At 44.2% G+C, this 20032-nt stretch overlaps 1 protein-coding gene across 1 annotated transcript in view; it reads right to left on the minus strand.

Annotated features, from left to right (window-relative positions):
- Positions 1-6351: 6351 nt before the first annotated feature.
- The window catches only part of SLC30A4 (solute carrier family 30 member 4), a 34983-nt gene continuing 21302 nt past the window's right edge, over positions 6352-20032 (minus strand). Inside the window, exons 4-8 of the mRNA XM_075007056.1 lie at positions 13099-13252; positions 12640-12841; positions 12280-12385; positions 10667-10801; positions 6352-9085 (exon numbers count right to left, since the gene is read on the minus strand). Coding sequence (XP_074863157.1) covers positions 8931-9085; positions 10667-10801; positions 12280-12385; positions 12640-12841; positions 13099-13252 — 752 coding nt within the window. The 3' untranslated portion in view covers positions 6352-8930. The remainder of the gene's footprint in view (positions 9086-10666; positions 10802-12279; positions 12386-12639; positions 12842-13098; positions 13253-20032) is intronic.

The raw sequence follows: 20032 nt of genomic DNA on the forward strand, positions 1-20032 counted from the left end.
AGCCCTGACTGGAATGGTTTAGTTGGGGTTGGCCCGACTTTGAGCAGCGGGTGAATTAGATAACCTCCTGAGAACTCTTCTAACCTTAAACTTCTATGAACCCACTAATCAAGATTTTCTAGGCCTATTTCATGTATGCCCTTAATCATCTCCAAGCTGAAACGTTCCAACCCTTTAAAGCTCTCCTCTCAAAGAAACTGTTGAATGCCTATGAGGTAAATAGTGAGATGGCAAAATTACTCAAGATAGTTAAGTCCAAATCAGACCACAAAGAGTTATGAAACTGGGTGACTGTGGAACAAAAGGGAGATGAAATTCAGTGTTGATCAATCCAGAGTAAAGCAAACTGGAAAACATAATTCCAACTGTACATACAAAATGGTGCAGTCTAAATTAGCTGTTACCATCAAGAGATAGCAGAGTCTTTGTGCATAATTCTTTGACAACAGCACAGCTGTCATTTCAATATATTTTTTGAAATAATGGGCATGCTGTCAACATCCCTGTACACTTCATCACGGAAAGAGTAAGAGAAGCCTCAAAACAGTGTTTATTTCTAAATAGACTCTAGTTTATTTCACGTTTAGACTGTCGTGTAGACATACCTAAGCATGCTGCAGCAATTGAAAAAGAAAATGTGATGTTGGGCATCATTATGCAAGGGATAGAAAATAAGGCAGAAAATATCATATTGCCACTATGTAACTCCCTGGTATGCCCACACCTTAAATACTGTGTGCAGATGTAGTCATCCCAAAAAGATTTACTGAAATTGGAAATGGTTAAGAAAAAGACAAAAAAATATTAGGGATATGGAATGGCTTTTGTATGAGAAGAAATTAATAAACACTGGGCCTTTTCAGCTTGGAAACGAGAGAACTAACGGGGGAATATTTGAGGTCTATGAAATCATGACTGCTATAGAGAATTTAGATAATGAAGTGCTATTTACTCCTTCCCATAGCAGAAAGGGGTGGGGTTACCAAATGACATTAATAGGCAGGTTTAAAACAAACAAAAGGAAGTATCTTCTTCACATAACACAGAGCCAATCTGTGGAACTCCTTGCCAGAGGATGTTGTGAAGGTCAAGACTATAACATGTTAAAAAAATTAGATAAATTCATGGAGGATAGGTCCACCAATGGCTATTAGCCAGGATGGGCAAGAGTGGTGTCCCATAGCCTAGCAGGGTCTGCATGGACTGAGAGGGGAGTACTTGAGCTGCCTGAAGCCATAGTTCTGAGGGCAGTGACCCCTAGCAAAAGTAAAACAGCTCTTCCTCATGCTAAGGGTATGTTGTACTCAGGACTGTGAGGTACTTTGAAACCTCCAGGGAACAGCCCACTTACTTCTATAATACACATTTGTACTCTGATGGTTTTAGTGTGCTTAATTTATTCCTTGGTTCTCAGCATTAAAAACAGTTACAAATCATTCACTGTATTCCCGTTACTTTGGGGTTAATATATTATTGAAGGCCTTCAGTACACTGCCCTCTCAAGTGACATACGAAGGGATAAAAAAGAGCCCTTGACACTGAGTATTTTATAAAGATGTAGCAGTCTGGTGCTTGGACAATCAAATCTTAATTTTCATCCAGTGATCCCCACTTCTTTTGAAGGCGCGTGTCCACACACAAAAAAATGGAGCAAAAGAGTGATCTGCTCTTTCGAAAGACAGTGTTCACACAGCCCCCGTCTTTCAAAAGAACAGGCCAAAAAATCAGGTGCCCTGAGGATTGGTCTTTCGAAAGAAGGGCCCTGTGGAGCATCTACAAGTTTTTCTTTTGAAAGCTTTCAAAGGAAGACGTTCATCCTGAAATGGGAGTGGAAGAACACTTTCAAAAAGAGCACTGCATTCTTTTGATTTACTTTTGAAAGCTTTTTGTGTGTAGACACTCAGCAGGATTTTTCAAAAAAGCCCTCTTGAAAAATCTTTCTAAAGAACTTGCGAGTTCAGACCCATCCTCAGTCATTACAGCTGTGATTAGTTAGAAGGAGCTACAAGAAGTATCTGTATTTGAGACTCTCTCTGAGATGAGACAATGGAGTCATCACTTTAGGATCTCTCCAGCCTTTTGTTCACTCTTTTTTGTAAGTTGTTCCCCAACACAGTGTTCCAAGTATCGTCTTGCTAGGTACTGAAAGGGAACTGTGACTAGCAGAACAACCTCTAACAATCTCTGTGGGTATATATTTTTCAAAGCATAAGCACTACATGGTGGAAGACAAAAGACTGATGACACTGTATAGCTACGTCTACATGGGGATGCTACATCAAAATAGCTTATTTTGATGTAGCGACATCGAAATAAGCTATTTCGATGAATAGCGTCTACACGTCCTCCAGGGCTGGTGCTGTTGACGTTCAATGTCGACGTTGGGCAGCACCACATCGAAGTAGGCACTGCAGGGGAGTGGCTACATGCCAAAGTGGCCCACATCGAAATAAGGGTGCCAGGAACAGCTGCAGACAGGGTCACAGGGCAGACTAGCACTTCCAGGGCAACAGCAAGCCACTCCCTTAAAGGGCCCCTCCCAGACACACACAGCCTGCACAGCACGCAGTCTGCAGAGCCACAGGCACGCACACCCGTCGAAGCAGTATGGACCCCCAGCAGCAGCAGCAGCCAGAGGTCCACACAGCCACCCCTGCAGGAGCGGTGCTTGCCCTGCTCCATGCTATGCAGGAGGCAGCTGACCACCTTCTATTCATGGAAGAGGAGGTGCCCCCCAGGGGAGGAGAAAGCAGCCCCGGACCTTGCTGCCCTCCAACATCCCCCCCCGCCACCCGGGCCGCACATGCCGCCGGCTGTGGAGCTACCCCAGGAGCACCAACTGGTGGGAGCGGCTGGTGCTCAGCGAGTGGGACAATGACCGCTGGCTCCAGAATTTCCGTATGAGCCGGCAGACATTCCTGGAGCTCTGCCAGTGGCTCACCCCTGCCTTACGGCACCAGGACACCTCCATGCGACGTGCCCTCACGGTCGAGAAACAGGTCGGCATCGCTGTCTGGAAGCTGGCCACTCCAGACAGCTACCAATCCGTGGGGCAGCAGTTTGGCATGGGCAAGGCCACCGTCAGAGCTGTCCTCATGGAGGTAAGAGGACCTGGGGGCGGGGGGCCCTAGGGGAAGGGGGAGCCCTGGGAGCGGGGAGCCCGGGGTGGAAGGCCAGACACAGCCTGCACACCCCTCACTGGTGCTCTCTCATGTCCTTCCCCTGCAGGTCGTCTGCGCAATCAATGCCCTGCTCCTCCACAGGCTCATGCGGCTTGGGGACTCGGATGCTGCCATCGCGGGGTTTGCCAGTGTGGGCTTCCCAAATTGCTTTGGGGCTCTGGATGGGACCCATATCCCCATCCGTGCCCTGGAGCACAGTGGAGGACACTTCCTCAACAGGAAGGGCTACCATTCGGTGGTCCTCCAGGCCTTGGTGGACAGCCGGGTCCACTTCCTGGACCTTTATGTTGGCTAGCCTGGCAGCACCCATGACGGCCAGGTATTCAGAAATTTGGGCCTGTGCCACCAGCTGGAGGCAGGGACCTACATCCCCCAGCGGGAGATCCCTGTGGGGGACACCACCATGCCCCTCTGCATCATCGCAGACACGTCGTACCCCCTCCGGCCCTGGCTCACGCACCCTTACACGGGCCCTCTCACAGCCAGCCAGGAGTGGTTCAACACGCGCTTGAACCACGCGCGCCAGGTGGTCGAGCGCACTTTCGGCCACCTCAAAGGGCGCTGGAGGTGTCTCCTCACCCGCCTGGATGCAGGCCCCACCAACATCCCCCAGGTTGTGGGCGCGTGCGGCGCACTCCACAACCTGGTTGAGAGCAAGGGGGAGGCATTCTTCCAGGGCTGGGCTGTGTAGGCTGGCAGGGCCAACGTGCAGCCACCCACTGCCCCCAGTCGCCAGGTGGGCCCCGAGGGGATCCGGGTCCGGGAGGCCCTGCGGCCCCATTTTGACCAGGCTGCAGGGTGAACGCTGGCAGGCCACCCACTGCACCCCCCCCCATCCTCCACAACACTCCCTGCCCCCCTGCCCACACCACAGAGCACCCAAGAGCACACACCCCCCAACTTCTCTTGCAAATAAAGGGACCTGTTTTTTGAAACTAAAACAGTGAAATGTCTTATTATTAATACTATATATATATATATATAAAAGAACAAAAGGGGGGAACTATTTACATGGGGGGGCAGGTACCATAACACAACAGGGGTCCAACACAAACTATATACAAATATAATGGGGGATATGTACAAAGGGGGAGGGGGGGGCCACGTCCTCGGCCCCGCACCCCTCTACTGTCCAGCACCCGGCGTTGGAGGGCACGACCCTCGCCTCGGCCTGAGCCCTGGCCGAGAGTGGGTGGGGGCTCAGCGAACCAGCAGGTACGGCCGGCGGGTGTCTGCAGGCCCCAGGCCCCCCCTCGCTGGCAGGCCCCAGGGTGGCAGGCAGAGTGGCATGGGGGGCCAGGTATTCTGCTATGCGCTCGAATGTGCGCATGAAGGCCCCCCAAGCCTCCTGGCGCCAGGCCAGCGCTCGCTCCTGGAGCTCCAGCCGCCGCTCCTCCACCCGCAGGCACCGCTCCGACACCTCCAGCTGACGCCTGGAGGGTCGCGAGCAGCTGGGGGTCCGTGGCCATCCTTTGGTGGTGGTGGCTCCACCGTCGGCCCTGTCCTGGGGCTGGTCGGTGCTCCGCCGAGGGGCTGGCCTGCTGCGATGGCTCCGGTGGGCTCTCTAGGACCACAGACACCTCGCCGGCGCTCTCCGGGCCCTCCGATGGTGCAGCTGTGGAACACGGGGGAAGAAGAGTGGAGACAGCCATTAGTGTGGGCCCCGACCCGTGGCCCTTGTCCCCCCACCCCTCTGCTGCTGGTTCCCCATCCCCGTCCCCCTGAGATGCTGGTGCTGATGATGGGTGTCCCACCCCCCCCCCGGGGGACCCTAGGTTCCGCTCCCCCCATCCCCAGGGATGGGGCATGGCGCTGTCCTGCTGGGGGGGCTGGGGCTGATGCATTCTTCTGAGGGACATGCCACTGCTGTCCTTGGGGCCATGGTCATCTGGGCACGTGGAGGGCCCTGGTCATGTCTGTTGTCCCCACCCCTTAACCCCGGGGGGGTGCACCAGGAGGGTACATACCTGACGGTCCGCTCCCACAGTCGGGGGACACCCTCTGGGCGGACACCCTGCTAGAGCTCCGGAACGGTATAGCGATCTGCAGCCCCCCGTCGCTGGAGGAGGAGGATTCTCCCTCCTCCTCCTCTGGCATCCCAGGGGTGGGCTCCTGGGGGGGCCCCTGGGGTGCGGGGCTTGCCTCCAGGGTGGACTCTGTCTCCGGGGCCTGCTGGGGCTTGTCGGCTGAGGTGTCAACAGTGGCCGGCGGGGACGTGGTGTACTGGGTTCTCAGGATGGACCTGAGCTCCCTGTAAAAGGGGCAAGTGGTGGGGGCGGCCCCAGATCGGCTGGCCGCATCCCGGGCCCAGGCATAACCCTGCTGCAGCTCCTTAACCTTACTCCTGACATGGTCAGGAGTACGGACAGGGTGACCCCAGTAAGCCAGGCCCTCAGCCAGCCGAGCGAACGCATCCGCGTTCCGCCTCTTGCTCCCCATTACCTAGAGCACCTCCTCCTCGCCCCAGAGCTCCAGCAGGTCCCGGATCTCGGCCTCCGTCCAGGAGGGGCCCTGCTGCCTCTTCCCAGGCTGGCTGGCTGCCTGGGAGCCCTGGCTCCCCTTGGGGGAGGGGCCTGGGGGCGCTTGGGGGGCTGCCTAGCGGCCATCACTATGGGGGTGGTGAAATGGGGCTGCTGCAGGCATGCAGGCTGGCCGCATGGCAGTGCTGCTGCCTGCACGCACTCTCAGCTTCCTGCACAGGAACGCAGGGGGCAGGGAGCTTTAAGGGGCTGCTGAACGCGGCGACCATAGAGCTCAGGGGCTGGAGAGAGCGTCTCTCAACCCTTCAGCTGATGGCCACCTTGGCAGACCCCGCTCTTTCGATGTTGCGGGACGCGGATCGGCTACACGTGCCCTACTTTGATGTTCAAAGTCGAAGTAGGGCACTATTCCCTCTCCTGATGGGGATAGCGACTTCAACGTCTCGCCGCCTTACATCGATTTCAACTTTGAAATAGCACTTGCCATGTGTAGACATGGCGGGCACTATTTCGAAGTTGGTGCAGCTACTTCGAAGTAGCCAGCTTGTGTAGACGCGACTTATAAGGAGGTGAGCAAGTGAACTAACTATGGTACATTAGAAGTTATTTCAACTAAGGCTTCATGTAAGCAATTCTACAAAACAATTGCCAGGAAAATTAAAAGAATAGTCTAGAGTCAGCAGTATAAATACATATTTTATAAGACAGCAATGTGTAGTTTAATAACTGATTTAATAAATCCCACAGTAAAGCAACACATCTTTGTTTTTTTCTAATTAAACAAGTGTATAGTATATCATTACAATAAAAAACTCCAAATACAATACAAGTTTATCATATTCCAACTTCTAACTACATGGACTGTAAACCGCAACTTCATAAAATCCTACTTTAATAGCCAGTATGTGCAAAATACCTGGTTTTTCAGAAAGTTCATATGGAAAGAATACACAATTTTTCATAAACTGTGATATGGCTTAATTGGTGATATCCTGTATGAATGGAAGAGTTAGCTTCTCAAAGACACTGGTACTCTACCTCTTAGTTGAAGGTGCTGGCAAATTGTATTGTTGCATTTCATCCTTTTTGGAAGAAATACAAGCATAATTCAGAGTTACATGCACTTTGTCCAAACTAATACTGTGCTGTTAATTAGTACCTCTGAAATGTTATCGTGGGAAGCTCTAACTCAAGAGAAAGCAAAAAGCCATATTTTAGTCCTAACTGGAGCTATAAATTCGTTTGTTGAAAATACAAAACATTAGCAAAAGTCAAAATGGTTACCTTGGTATCTACAGCTGAACAGCAAAGCTGTTAATGTGAGGCAAAAGTTACCTTTTTCTGATTCAGGCGCAGAATTATCACTGATGGGAATCAAAGCTTTGGCTGGAGCTCAAAGTGCAATAGAAATCTGAGGCCAAATTTTGATTTTCTTTTCAGCTTTTGCAGCCTGTTTTCATCAAGTGGTCTTTAGTGAGGCTGTAACCACAGGTAGACCAGAGATAGGGGACACGTTTAAACTCCACCTAAAGTGAAAGTGCAGAGGATCTACAAAGGACCTTGTGCCTCAGTTTCATGGTTCTGCAGTGCCAACCACGTAGCACAACGATACACTACCATTCCCATTCCTGATTGTATCATCCATATGCCAACACAAGGAAAGGCCCACCAGAGTGTAAGCCATGCAGAGTGTTTGTGGGCTCTCTACCCGAAACACAATAGAAAGGAGGATTCTGGCAGAAGATTGGTAGAAATAATAAAAGATAATGAGTTACTGAGTTCATGGAGTTTTTTAATAAAGCGAGGCTATCGGGTATAGTTGGGCATTGACATTTCGCTGGAATTATGGACATCTGTTATCATGCACAGGATGTATTTCTCTAAAGGAAATGCAAAAATTAAATTAACAGATTATTGAATTTCTAAGCTTAGGGAACATAATGTATCTGAAATCATTCCTTCCCCCTCTCCTCTTAGAATATTTATGGCATGTTGCATGTCTGATTATATGACAGTATCACTATAATTAACATGGTTTCTATAATTTTCTTTTTGCAATGCAAAATATAGTAAACTCTTCCATATCTGTCAGCCCTGGGACACATGAGGTTCCCAAATATTCAAATATTCTGAATAATAGAGAGGCATATCTAGCAATGCATAACACTAAAAAAAACAAGATTAGATATTAAGAAACAAATGTATGCAGAGTACTTTATTTACCAACAACAGTAGTAGTGTATACTGTAAACTTATACTGTATTTGCTGTACATATTTGTATTTACTTTTACTATACTGTACTTACTGAAAATGTACCTAAAACTTATAGTTAAAATGCCAGTTACTTGAGAGACCCAGAAGATAAGACTGCTGGATATAAAAGAGCTTACTGTACTCATGAAAAATGTTTCCTACAGCACATTTATTAACTCTAATTACAATGAATGCTAATTAAGTGGCCTTTGAATCAAGTTAAAATATTTTACATACTTAATTTAATAAGAAAATCATTTTAAGAGTCAAATCTTTGTAAAATAAGTGCTTCTAAGGTATAAATGCCATACTAAAATACATGGAAGATAAGAGATGACTTAAAACATTTTGGGTCCAGTCCTGAAGTCTCTAATTAGGCACTGGAAATTTTACCTGGGTGACGGCCTCTTGATTTGGACCTTTGAGTGCCTGCATTAAATCTAAATTTCTCAACTGAGTACAGTGAACTCTGTATTTGGCAACTTTTCTGAAAAGAGTTTAGCAAATGGTTTGCCTAGCACAGTATGCATCATCTTCTGAGAGATGCTTTACAAGAATACTGCATAACCACTTTAGGGATCTTTAAGCGTTAGGGACCCCTGACATAACCAACTTTTTCGAAGTTTTAAACTCCAAATACTGAATTCTTTATGCTCCATTGGGAACTCAGGTACATTAGTGGTATACAATTGGCAAAGTACAACATGGAAGTGTAATTCATGAGGTATCTGCAGAGCCATATCACAATCTGTAAACAATACTATGGAAACATCTTTGTCTGAAAATCATATCAAACTGACAGTAATTGATAAGAGTAAGAGAAAGAGAGAGCACAATTTTTTGTAAGGTACTTCCTGCACTTTTTGCCAGACCAGTTCTTCCTCTGGCATCAAATACTGGTACAAGTCCACACCTTAATGATTCCATTCAATTGTTTTAGTTTTGCATTTATTGCTCTTTAGTCTTCGAAATACAAGACAAAGAATAAGGCAGCAGTTCCCAAAATTTATGACATTAGGCACTGGAACTCTGACAACTTGCACAGGTCTTGTTTACTTCTTGCTTGTAACTTTGAAGCTGGACAGAGCATTTATACATTCCAAATGTGTTCAGAAGCAAGTGTCTGGCCTTGGACTGAACTTCCTCCCATTTACGTGAACTACCTGGAACTGGACAAAATGAAGAAAATTCACAATCCTACAAAAGATCTGACAATCCACCTGTTTTACTATGCACTACAGCTGGCATAACTGCCTCCTCATCTTCACTTGCCTTCATGGCATCTGTTAGTTTACTATCAGACTGTATTATATTGTACCCTTAGGCCCTGATTCTGAAATCAGATCCTTAATGCAGCCAAAAAAGATGATTTGGGATTTATGCTTTCTATGGACAATACATGAAGGGATTAATATGATAAATACATTACTGTTATTATACAACATTTTACTTAGCTGCTAAACATAAATCCTCATTCATTGTATTGGACAGATATCTGCTTCTTTAACATAGATGGACCCAACAAGTCAGTGGTGTTAACAAAGCCCAGTCACTCTAACATTAGATTTAAATCAACTTCATGATTTGGTATACAGAGACCTCAGCCTGCTTATCATTTACAATGGGGAAAACCACCATCAAAAATCCCTTTCACTTTTTTATGAAGGCACCAAAAAGAAGGAAAACAGTTAAAACATTTGAAAGGTGAAATATTAAGTAAGGCTTTCATTTTAACAACCTGCCTTGTTCCTTTTCCTGTGAGCTGAGTAAAGTTTTTAGAAGGAAAACCACCCTTGTTTGACCATCTTTAAGACTGCTGCTTTTCCTCAAAAGGGACCGTTCTCATTGTCTTTGAAACTATTTGATATGGGCTGGAGCTGTGATTGCTGCTCTTGTTAAAATCTGTTTCCTAAAGACTGAACAAGACAAATACATACAAAAGGGAAAAGAACAACAAAGCTACAAAATGCAGCTTCGGTCTCTAGTGTTCACTTTCCCTTGCAGCCTCACCATTGGGGAAAAAAGTACATGCTCTAACCAGCCACTCCAAGACCTAGCAAATTTATACCAATGTTAGGCTGTTTAGGGAACTGAATTCTGGTTTTAGGCTTACAACGGTATTGCACATTTCTGTCCCCTAAGGGTGTTCCACCCCTGCTCTGCCCTGACACCCCTATCTGCTCTCTTGTGGCTTCACCTCTTCCTGCCTGTTCTGCCTGCTTCCTGAGGCCCTCACCCTCTGGCTGCTCTCCACCCTGCCCCCAGTAAGCTCCCTAGCCACCAAACAGCTGACTGGGGAGTTCCTCCAAACTGATGTAGCTGGTGGGTGCTCAGCACCCACTGTTTTTTACCATGGGTGCAATATTAGCCTTGAGAGGGTAGCATGAAGCCCCTAGAGAGTTCTAGGTTAAACCATCTCTTATGGAAAAACTTTTTTCTTTTACGGCAGCAAAAAATCTGTGCAAAACCATCAACATTTTCCTTTTATATGACTCTGACCAAATGGTACTTGCTCCTGATGATGTGACACTTTAGTGTTCTAGCACAGCTCTCTACAGTATACCTATGATAGCAGTTTGGTATATTTTAAAAGCAAGTCATTTTCTATGCAAAGCATAGGTAAAGCCTTGCTCCCAAAATGGATACATCATGGCTCAGTTTAATCAGAAGCATGAAGATGGAGTCCGTCTTTTCTGCAGCTAAAGCTTATCTATAGCGTTTTATGGTTGCTATAATATGCAGTAATTTACCTAATTGCAAATGGACTACAGCAGTAGTTTTTCCTGCAGTGAGAGACCAAATATTTAAATCTTCTATTGAATAAACATCTTCAATTTTCATTAAGTCATCTTTTATGCGGTCCACATTCAAATGCTTTGGAACCCCTACAGTGACAGAATGAGAGAGAAATGAAATGTTTCTAATTAAGACACATGCTAACTTTCAAATTAAAATGTTATGAAAGGTCACAAGAAGACAAACAAATAGTTCTAATAATATTTAAAGAGCCTATTAGTATCTAAATTAGTGGTGAAAAACATGGGATTTGCCACACTGAATCAGAACAGTATCAGAGGGGTGGGTATCTGTGTTAGTCTGTATCAGCAAAAACAATGAGAAGTCCTGTGGCACCTTACAGACTAACAAATTTTTTGGAGCATAAGCTTTCATGGGCAAAGACATGCATCTGATGAAGTGGGTCTTTGCCCACAAAGCTTATGCTCCAAAAAATCTGTATCAGAACAGTAATTCGTCCAGTCTAATAACATAGAAACTGCACTATTGTCTCAGAGCCTGGGTCCAGTCAGTCTAGCATCCTTCTCTAAGAACTGCCTGCACCAGATGCTTCAGAAAAAAAAGTAAGAAAAATTCCCTTACATAGCTAAGGAATAGTTGACCACCCTGACAATCTCATACTACCTCCTGCTAGCTAAAGATTGACTTGAAGATCTTGAATCTTAGATTTTGAAACACATCCCTCTCAAAACTCATTTTGGTGTTAACTATCCTTACTCTGGATATTCTTGTTTGCTACACAACTGTCCCAACCTTCCCTGAATCCTTCATGTGACAGTGTTGTGTACCAGATACTTCAAAAAAGGATGCGAAACCTCCTCATGGTGAACAGCTATGCAAAAACATGCACCTAGGGAAAGTTTCTTCCTAATCCAAGTCGGTGAATGTTTGTTGATGTGCTGATACTTGCTGGTACTGAGTACTAGCACCTTGGCAGCCCCAGCCATGGGGTTGGTTGGAAGCAAGAGGGGGAAGCCGGCTAAGTACCGGCACCTCTTTTTTCACACTAAAGCCACTGGCTAGCAGCATGAGGATTGATATCACTTATAAATTTTTTTCTAGCTAATGTAACTGCAAATATTATTCATGCAACTTTTTAATCCTTTTCTTAAAAAAAAAATCTTAATGTGTTTTTTGTCACAAGATCTTATTGAGACTAATTTTTCCACAGGTCAATTATATGTTGCATAATTTTCTTTTATCAATTTTTGAAATTTGCTACCTTTTTAATATCATTAGATCATGAGGTAAAAAAACAGAAGCACCAAATGACTTTCCTACACCAGTCACTAAATAATATACACATCCCACATACCCTTTCTAAATATTCTTAAACCCTTTTAACCTGGGTCTGTAGCCAGGTTCTGCTTGTGATGCCATGCAAGAGTTTGTAACCATCCAAGAACCTGGACCATGATGTCTGTGATCACTTATACAATGTGATTTAAATAGTGGACACTTTGTTCAGAGAAATAACAGAATTAGCCATTACCATAAAATGTCACTTTTGCTACTCGCTGGTATGTAAAATTAAAAGAGAATTTCACAGAATTCATAGAGATCTTACCTTCCAGTATAATGATTCCTGTGTCTCTAATGATTCGGACTGTTGTAAAAACCACAAGTATTGAGAATATGTAAGTACATATAGGGTCAGCAATCTTGTATTCTGGCTGCAAGATACAAATTAAGAGTATAAAAGGAAACAGGCCTCGTGTAAAGATTAAAAAAGACTTTATTTTATATTTAGTTCCATAGAATATTAGAGAGGTCTTAATCTTTATTCATTTTGGATGAATGTATATTGCTCGAAAATAACTAAATACTGCATCTCTCACAAAAAAAGAAAAAGTGAGGAAAAAAGCCTTTTAAATCCAGGATAGACATCACAAAAGTCCACAGTTACAAAACACTAGCAACATCCTACCTTGAAACGGATGATGTATGCAGCTACAAGCACACCAATACTTTGTACCAAGTCTCCCAGGGCGTGTACGAATGCTGCTCTCACTGCAAGGCTGCCATGTCCTTGGCTTTGCCCCTGGGCTGTATTAGGAGTGTTTGATGGAGGTACGTGAGAATGGGAATGGGAATGCAAGTGACCTGACTGATTCAGTAAAAATCCCATTCTGAAAATGAAAGGAAAAAGTATAAGAGCAGAGGGATTTTTTAAATCTTTTGACCAAAGGATGGAGAAAAGTACTATGATTCATTCCTACTGCATGTCTCATTTTGTGAACATGAAGAGATTTAAAAAACACACTAACATACAAATAACATTTAAACTGATTCAATAAAAATAAAATTACAGACTGAATGAATGAATTTATATATTATACTTTGCAAACATATGCAAGGAATCTTAATGTAGGGAAATAGAGCTTACATCAAGTTTACTGCAACACCCACAGCTGCTGTAATAAGCATTATATCTCCATTAATTTCATAGTCCATATGGATAGTTCTCTGAACAGCTTCATATAAGAATACCACCATTAGGATATAGACCAGCAATACACTAATGATGGCTGACAATACCTCTGCGAACAAAAAGGGAACAATGTTACAAGAATGACCTATAGATCTACTGTATCCTATTTAAAATTTCATTTGTACTTTTTTTACCATGGAACTTGTGATTTTCAGGAGACTGTTATGCCTTGAAATACGTTCACAGAGAGGTAGCTGTGTTAGTCTGTATCTTCACAAAACAAACAAGCAGTCCTGTAGCACTCTGAAGACTAACAATATAATTTATTAGGTGATGGGCTTTCATGTGCATCTAGTCAAATTCAGAAGACACAGTCAGCAAACAGAACAACTTGTGATAATCAAATAATACATACTCTCGTCAGTTTTGTTCCTAGAAATATATTTCCTCTATTTAGATCAAAATTTCCAGGGGGTTCAGGATATTTCCAAGCTAGTAAGAAGCTTTACTTTATGCAATCTCTGATAAAGACCTAATCCTGATATGGCCGAATCTGGGGATCTCTGAAATCTAAGCCTTAGGTTGGGAACATTTTAGAGATTTCCATTTTAGGCAAAATCACATCCCAAACACTGAGCATGAGTAGCAGGGCTTAACTCATAGGAACTTTGTGGACTTGGGAGGAAAGAATCCAAAGTTGTCCAAGGGTGTAACATAATTTAGGGACAGTGTTCGTTCCTGTCTAAAGTGTAAGACCAAACTGTTTAACCATATCAGGGGACTAATATGCTACACAATAGTTTCTTTTGGTATAAGCAGGAGCTTAGAGCAAAGCTATGATCCAAGAGCCAGGCGCAGAACAGACACAGAGAGAAAAATCTCCTTCACATGGAAGTTATGAAGTATGCCTGCAGCCACTCCACAGAACCTGTTTCAGTGGGTCCTGATATATCTGTCTTCCCCAGGAAGAGAGGAAGATGGAAGAATCTACCCAATGGAGCAGTCCCCTCTGCAGCCTTTCCCAGCATTCTGCCACAGAGTGCTTGCATGGTCCTATGTAGAGCTCTTGCACACAGGAACCTCACTGGTGCAACTGCTTGGAGAACCTCCACAGACAAGGACCAATTAGTGCGTAGACACTATAATTCAACTAGACTGTAAAAACTGGAGCTGATCATCTTAGAATGTGGAGTTTGCAAGATCCACACAGGTCATTTTTAGACCATGTGCATGTTACTTGTATAACATGAAGAAAACTCAAATGAGAGAGGCAGAGGCTCATCCTTTACATTCCTTATTTTGTTCTTCCTCTAGCTTCCTTGATAACAGAAACTGTAAACAACCTGCCTTGCTTTGGTACCATCTGGGTGATGATTTGTCCCATATTAGGAAATAGGATTTAAAAACTGCTGTTAAAATGTTTTTTTGTTTTTTTTACTGACATATTTGCTTGGTTTCATCCACAGATGAACAAGTTAAACCCTATCAACACAGTTTTGCACAGCCGTATTAGCAAAAACAGCTTTTACAGCAAAGTTATATTGTTTCTTAAAAACTGGTGGAAACCATAGGGGAGATGGCCAGTTTGACCCTAGCCAAGGCTACATATTAGTTGAAGCAATTTATTCTTTCATAATTCATTTGAATCTGTTATAATTTTGCCCCTTCTCTTTGATGTGATTATTTGGACTGGCAGTAAATACAGCTTAGTATAACGCACAAAACAACTACATTAAATGAACATTATTAAGATTGCAGAGTAAAGCACTCATAAATTGGGGACTTCAGGAGCTGTGTCTTAATTTGCCTCCTTTATTTGCATGCTTTGTGATACAATCCTTAATGGCATCATCCTCTGCAATTTTTCACTACAGGACTCTTGCCTACTTCAGTGCATGAGATGGATAGCACTCACTTAAGCAGAAATTCAATGTTTTATTTTCAACTCATTGTTCAGTGTATAGCCCCAGACTTTCTTTACTGCAGAATATTCAAAGCCTATTCATGGTGCTCATCACCAGTGCTATACTTAACACTGGCCAAACAATTAGTTTTTACCATTGCCTTGTTCTCTGAAACATTTTGCTGGAAAATTTCCCATAAAACTCAACTTGAGGCAGATTTCTGGCATGGAAAACAAGTCAAGTCTGGCAAAGTGTCACAAGTAACTGAAAACCAAGTCTTACAATGCATAACATTGGAGAAATCTTAAGAAATGGTGCCACTCAACCAGCATATACATCTTTAGAACTTTATACATGATTATTATTTGTAATAATTAAAAATAACATTCAGGGCTGCTATTACAATCTCATTGTTATTTATATCAGCAAAGGCCTTCTGTAACAACGCCTCAAAGATCAAAGTTGATAATCATTTGTTCTCCTAGATGTAGAAGTGTTGCTGGTATTTCTTTGTGTTCCACACATGCTGCTATGAATTCTTTCACAGCTGGCACAATATTCTATTCTCAGAAACATAATGTACTCCTGCAGTGTGGTTCTGTGTTGGCATTTTATAATTGCCTCAGTTCCCCCATCTTACATCTGTCAGTATGCATAATATATCTTTGACAGCTGCGGAATCTATCATTCCTACCAAAGAATTGTCCTTATTTCACTCCTTCAACATCAACATAAAAAGAGTGCTCTGTACAAGCCACTGATGTCTCCAGAATCATTTGGCCCATAAGCTGAACTTTAAGATCAGATTGGCAGGAAGGAACTCACACCAACACCTTCAGCTGTTCAGTTTCTCACTGCAGGGATAAGGATCAGTATTATAAAGCTGTAACCAGGCACTAGGAGGCAGCCGTCATGATCTCTGATGATTTAATAAAGCTACCCGTCTTTAAAAAATCCTGGTATTATCCAGGCAATTTCAGGAGTTTTGTATGAAATAGGAAGATCATTCAGATTGATGTCCCTAAAACAACATAGTTTCATAGATTCGTCAGTGATGTGAAATGTTGGCATGCGCACCACATTCCATTAAAATACACCAGCAGAGTGTGTTGTTATTTTTGTTTTAATTCAAAGCAATTTTCTCTGTAGCTGCCTGAAACCAGTGCTTTTCCTGGCAATAGATTACAATGAGATCCCTGTGTTGCTGGCCATGTAAATTTGGTCTGGCTGCAATCCTTCATTTCTCATTACATTAACCAATTGCAGTCTAAATGGATCAATCAATTCTGTAGCTATTGAAATAATCTCACTGGCAATGGAGAATTGCCCAAGTTTGTATTTGTCCCGAAATCTCTTAGCTGAAAAGGGGCATCTCCACTTAAACTGGTTAAGCTGAAGTTCAAAGCTGTACCCCATTCCAAACTTGTACATATTGACTATGTTTCATCACCATTTCTCTAACCATTCTAGGATCCTGCAGTTTCACTGCAAAGAGAATAAAGCCCAGGACACAATATACATTCTGCATTTAAATATCATAGAATCACAGAATCATAGAACAATAGAGCTGGAAGAGACCTAAAAAAGCCATCACGTCCAGCCCCCTGCCCTAGGCAGGACCAAACCCATCAGATCAGCCCAGCCAGGGCTTTGTCAAGGCAAGACAACTAGAGAGGGTCCAGAAAAGAGTGACAAGAATGATTAAAGGTCTAGAGAATGTGACCTATGGAAAAAAGGTTGAAAGAACTGGGCTTGTTTAGTTTGGAAAAGACAAGATTGAGGGGAGACATGATAGCGGTTTTCAGGTATCTAAAAGGGAGTCATAAGGAGGAAGGAGAAAAGTTGTTCTTCTTGGCCTCTGAGGATAGAACTAGAGGCAACGGGCTTAAACTGCACCAAGGGAGGTTTAGGTTGGACATTAGGAAAAAGTTCCTAACTGTCAGGGCAGTCAAACAGTGGAATAAATTGCCAATGGAGGTTGTGGAATCTCCATCGCTGGAGATATTTAAGAACAGGTTAGATAGACGTCTATCAGGGATAGTTTAGATAGTACTTGGTCCTGCCATTGTTATAGCCGGCTGGACTCAATGGCCTCTCGAGGTCCCTTCCAGTCCTAGTGTTCTATGATTCCATAAGACTTAAACACCTCCAGGGATGGAGACTCCACTACTTCCCTGGGTAGACCATTCCAATGCTTCACCACCCTCCCAGTGAAAAAGTTTTTCCTAATGTTCAACCTGGACCTTCTCAACCGCAACTTGAGACCATTGTTCCGTGTTCTGCCATCCGAGACCACCATGAACAGCCTCTCTCCAGACTCTTTGCAACCTCCCTTCAGTAAGTTGAAGGCTGTTATCAAATCCCTCGTCAGTCTTCTCTTCTGCAGACTAAACAGTCGCAATTCCCTCAACCTTTCTTCACAGGTCATATGCTCCAGCCCTCTACTTATTTTGGTCACCCTCTGCTGGACCCTCTCCAGTGTATCCACATCCTTCCTACAATTGGGGGCCCAGAACTGGACACAGAATTCCAGATGCGGCCTCACCAAAGCCAAATAAAGAGGAATAATCACTTCTCTGAATCTTCTGGCAACGCTCCTCTTGATGCAACCTAATATGCCATTAGCCTTCTTGGCTACAATGGCACACTATTGACACATGTCCAGCTTCTCATCCACTACAACCCCAGGTCCTTTTCTGCAGAACTATTACTTAGCCAGACGGACCCCAACCTGTAACAATGCTTGGGATTCTTCCAGCCCAAGTGCAGGATTCTGCACTTATCCTTAGTGAACCTCATCAGATTTCTTGCAGCCCAATCTTCCAATGTGTCTAAGTCACTCTGGACCCTATCCCTACCCCCCAGCATATCTACCTCTCCCTCTAGCTTAGTGTAATCTGCAAACTTGCTGAGGATACAATCTAACCCCTCATCCAGGTAATTGATAAATATGCTGAACAGAACAGGACCCAGAACCGAACCTTGGGGCACTCCACTAGAAACCGACTGCCATCCCGACATCGAGCCGTTGATCACTACCCACTGAGCCTGACCATCTAGCCAGCTTTATATCCATCTTACCATCCATTTATCTAATCCACATTCCTTTAACTTGCTGACAAGGATATTGTGGGAGACCGTATCAAAAGCTTTCCTAAAGTCAAGATAAATCAAATGCATTGATTTTTTCCTTATCCACAGAGCCAGTTATCTCATCGCAGAAACTAATCAGATTGGTCAGGCATGACTTGCCCTTCATGAATCCATGCTGACTCTTCCTGATCACTCTCCCCTCCTCCAAGTGCCTCAAAATGACTTCCTTGAGGATCCCCTCCATGATTTTTCCAGGGACAGATGTAAGACTGAACAGCCTATAGTTCCCTGGATTATCCTTCTTCCCTCTTTTAAAGATAGGCACTACACTTGCCTTTTTCTAATCATCTGGGATCTCTCCCGATCACCACGACTTTTCAGAGATAATGGCTAAGGGCTTGTCAATGACATACACCAACCCCCTCAGAACTCTCAGATGAATTGGTCCAGGCCCATGGATTTATGTACATTTAGCTTTTTTTAGATAGCTCCTAACCTGTTCTCTCCCCAACAAAGGCTGTCCACCTTCATCCTACAGTGCATCACTTATCACATTAGTCTGGGAGCTGTCCTTGTCCGTAAAGACAGAAGCAAAGAAAGCATTAAGGACTTCAGCTTTCCCTACATCATCTTTCACTGGGTCACCTCCCTCATCCAGTAGGGGCCCCACACCCTCTCTGATCACCTTCTTCTTGCTAACATGCCTGTAGAAACTTTTCTTGTTATCCTTCACGTTCCTCATGAGTTGCAATTCCAGTTGTGCTTTCACCTTCCTGATAACTGCCCTACATTCTCGAGCTATACATTTATATCCCTCCCTAGACAGCTGTCCAAGTTTCCACTTTTTGTAAGCTCCTTTTTTGTGCCTAAGTTTTCTAAGGATTTTCCCAGTAACCCAGTCTGGTATCCTACCATATTTACTTCTCTTGCTGCACATTGGGACAGTTTCTTGCTGCACCTTCAATAGGGCTTCTTTAAAATACTGTCAGTTTTCCTGGACTCTTTTTCCCTTCATGGTAGCATCCCAGGGGATTCTGCCCGTCAGGTTCCTGAAAGAGCCAAAGTCTGATTTTCTGAAGTCCAAGGTGTGTAATTTGCTGCTCTCTTTCCTTCCTTTGCTCAGGATCCTGAAGTCTACCATCTCATGATCACTGCTTCTGAGGTTGTCACCCACCTCTACTTTCCCTATTAGTTCCTCCCTGTTTGTAAGCAGCAGGTCAAGCTGCACACGACCTCTGGTCAAGTCCTTCAGCACTTGTACCAAGAAGTCATCCCCAACATTCTCCAGAAACTTCCTGGACTGCTTGTGTACCGCCGTATTGGTCTCCCAACAGATGTCAGGGTAATTAAAGTCCCCCATGATAACAAGAGCCTGTGATCTGAAAACTTCTCCCAGTTGTCCAAAAAAAGCCTCATCTACCTCATGATCCTGATTTGGTGGCCTGTAGCAGACACCAACCACATCTCCAGTGCCACCTACACCACTAAGCTTGATCCATAGATTCCCAACAGGCTTTTCCCCTTCTATGTCCTGGAGTTCCAAGCAATCATAGTGCTCTCTTACATACAGTGCAACTCCTCCTCCTCTTCTCCCTTGCCTGTTCTTCCTGAACAGTTTATACCCTTTCATGATAGCACTCCAGTCATGCAAGTCATCCCACCAAGTCTCTGTTATCCCAATCAAGTCATAGTTCTTGGACTGGTCCAGGGCTTCTAATTCCTCCTGCTTGTTACCCAGGCTTCTGGCATTGGTGTACAAACACCTTAGGTAACCAGTCCATCTCCCTGCCTTCTCTACTCAAACCAGGGGTCCACTTTTGTTGTACATTCCTCTTTGCATTTGTTTTTATTCTGTATCAAAAAAAATCAGTGAAGCTCACTCTTGTTTGCTG

This window comes from Carettochelys insculpta, chromosome 12 (assembly GCF_033958435.1).
Source record: "Carettochelys insculpta isolate YL-2023 chromosome 12, ASM3395843v1, whole genome shotgun sequence".
NCBI classification, from domain to species: domain Eukaryota; kingdom Metazoa; phylum Chordata; order Testudines; family Carettochelyidae; genus Carettochelys; species Carettochelys insculpta.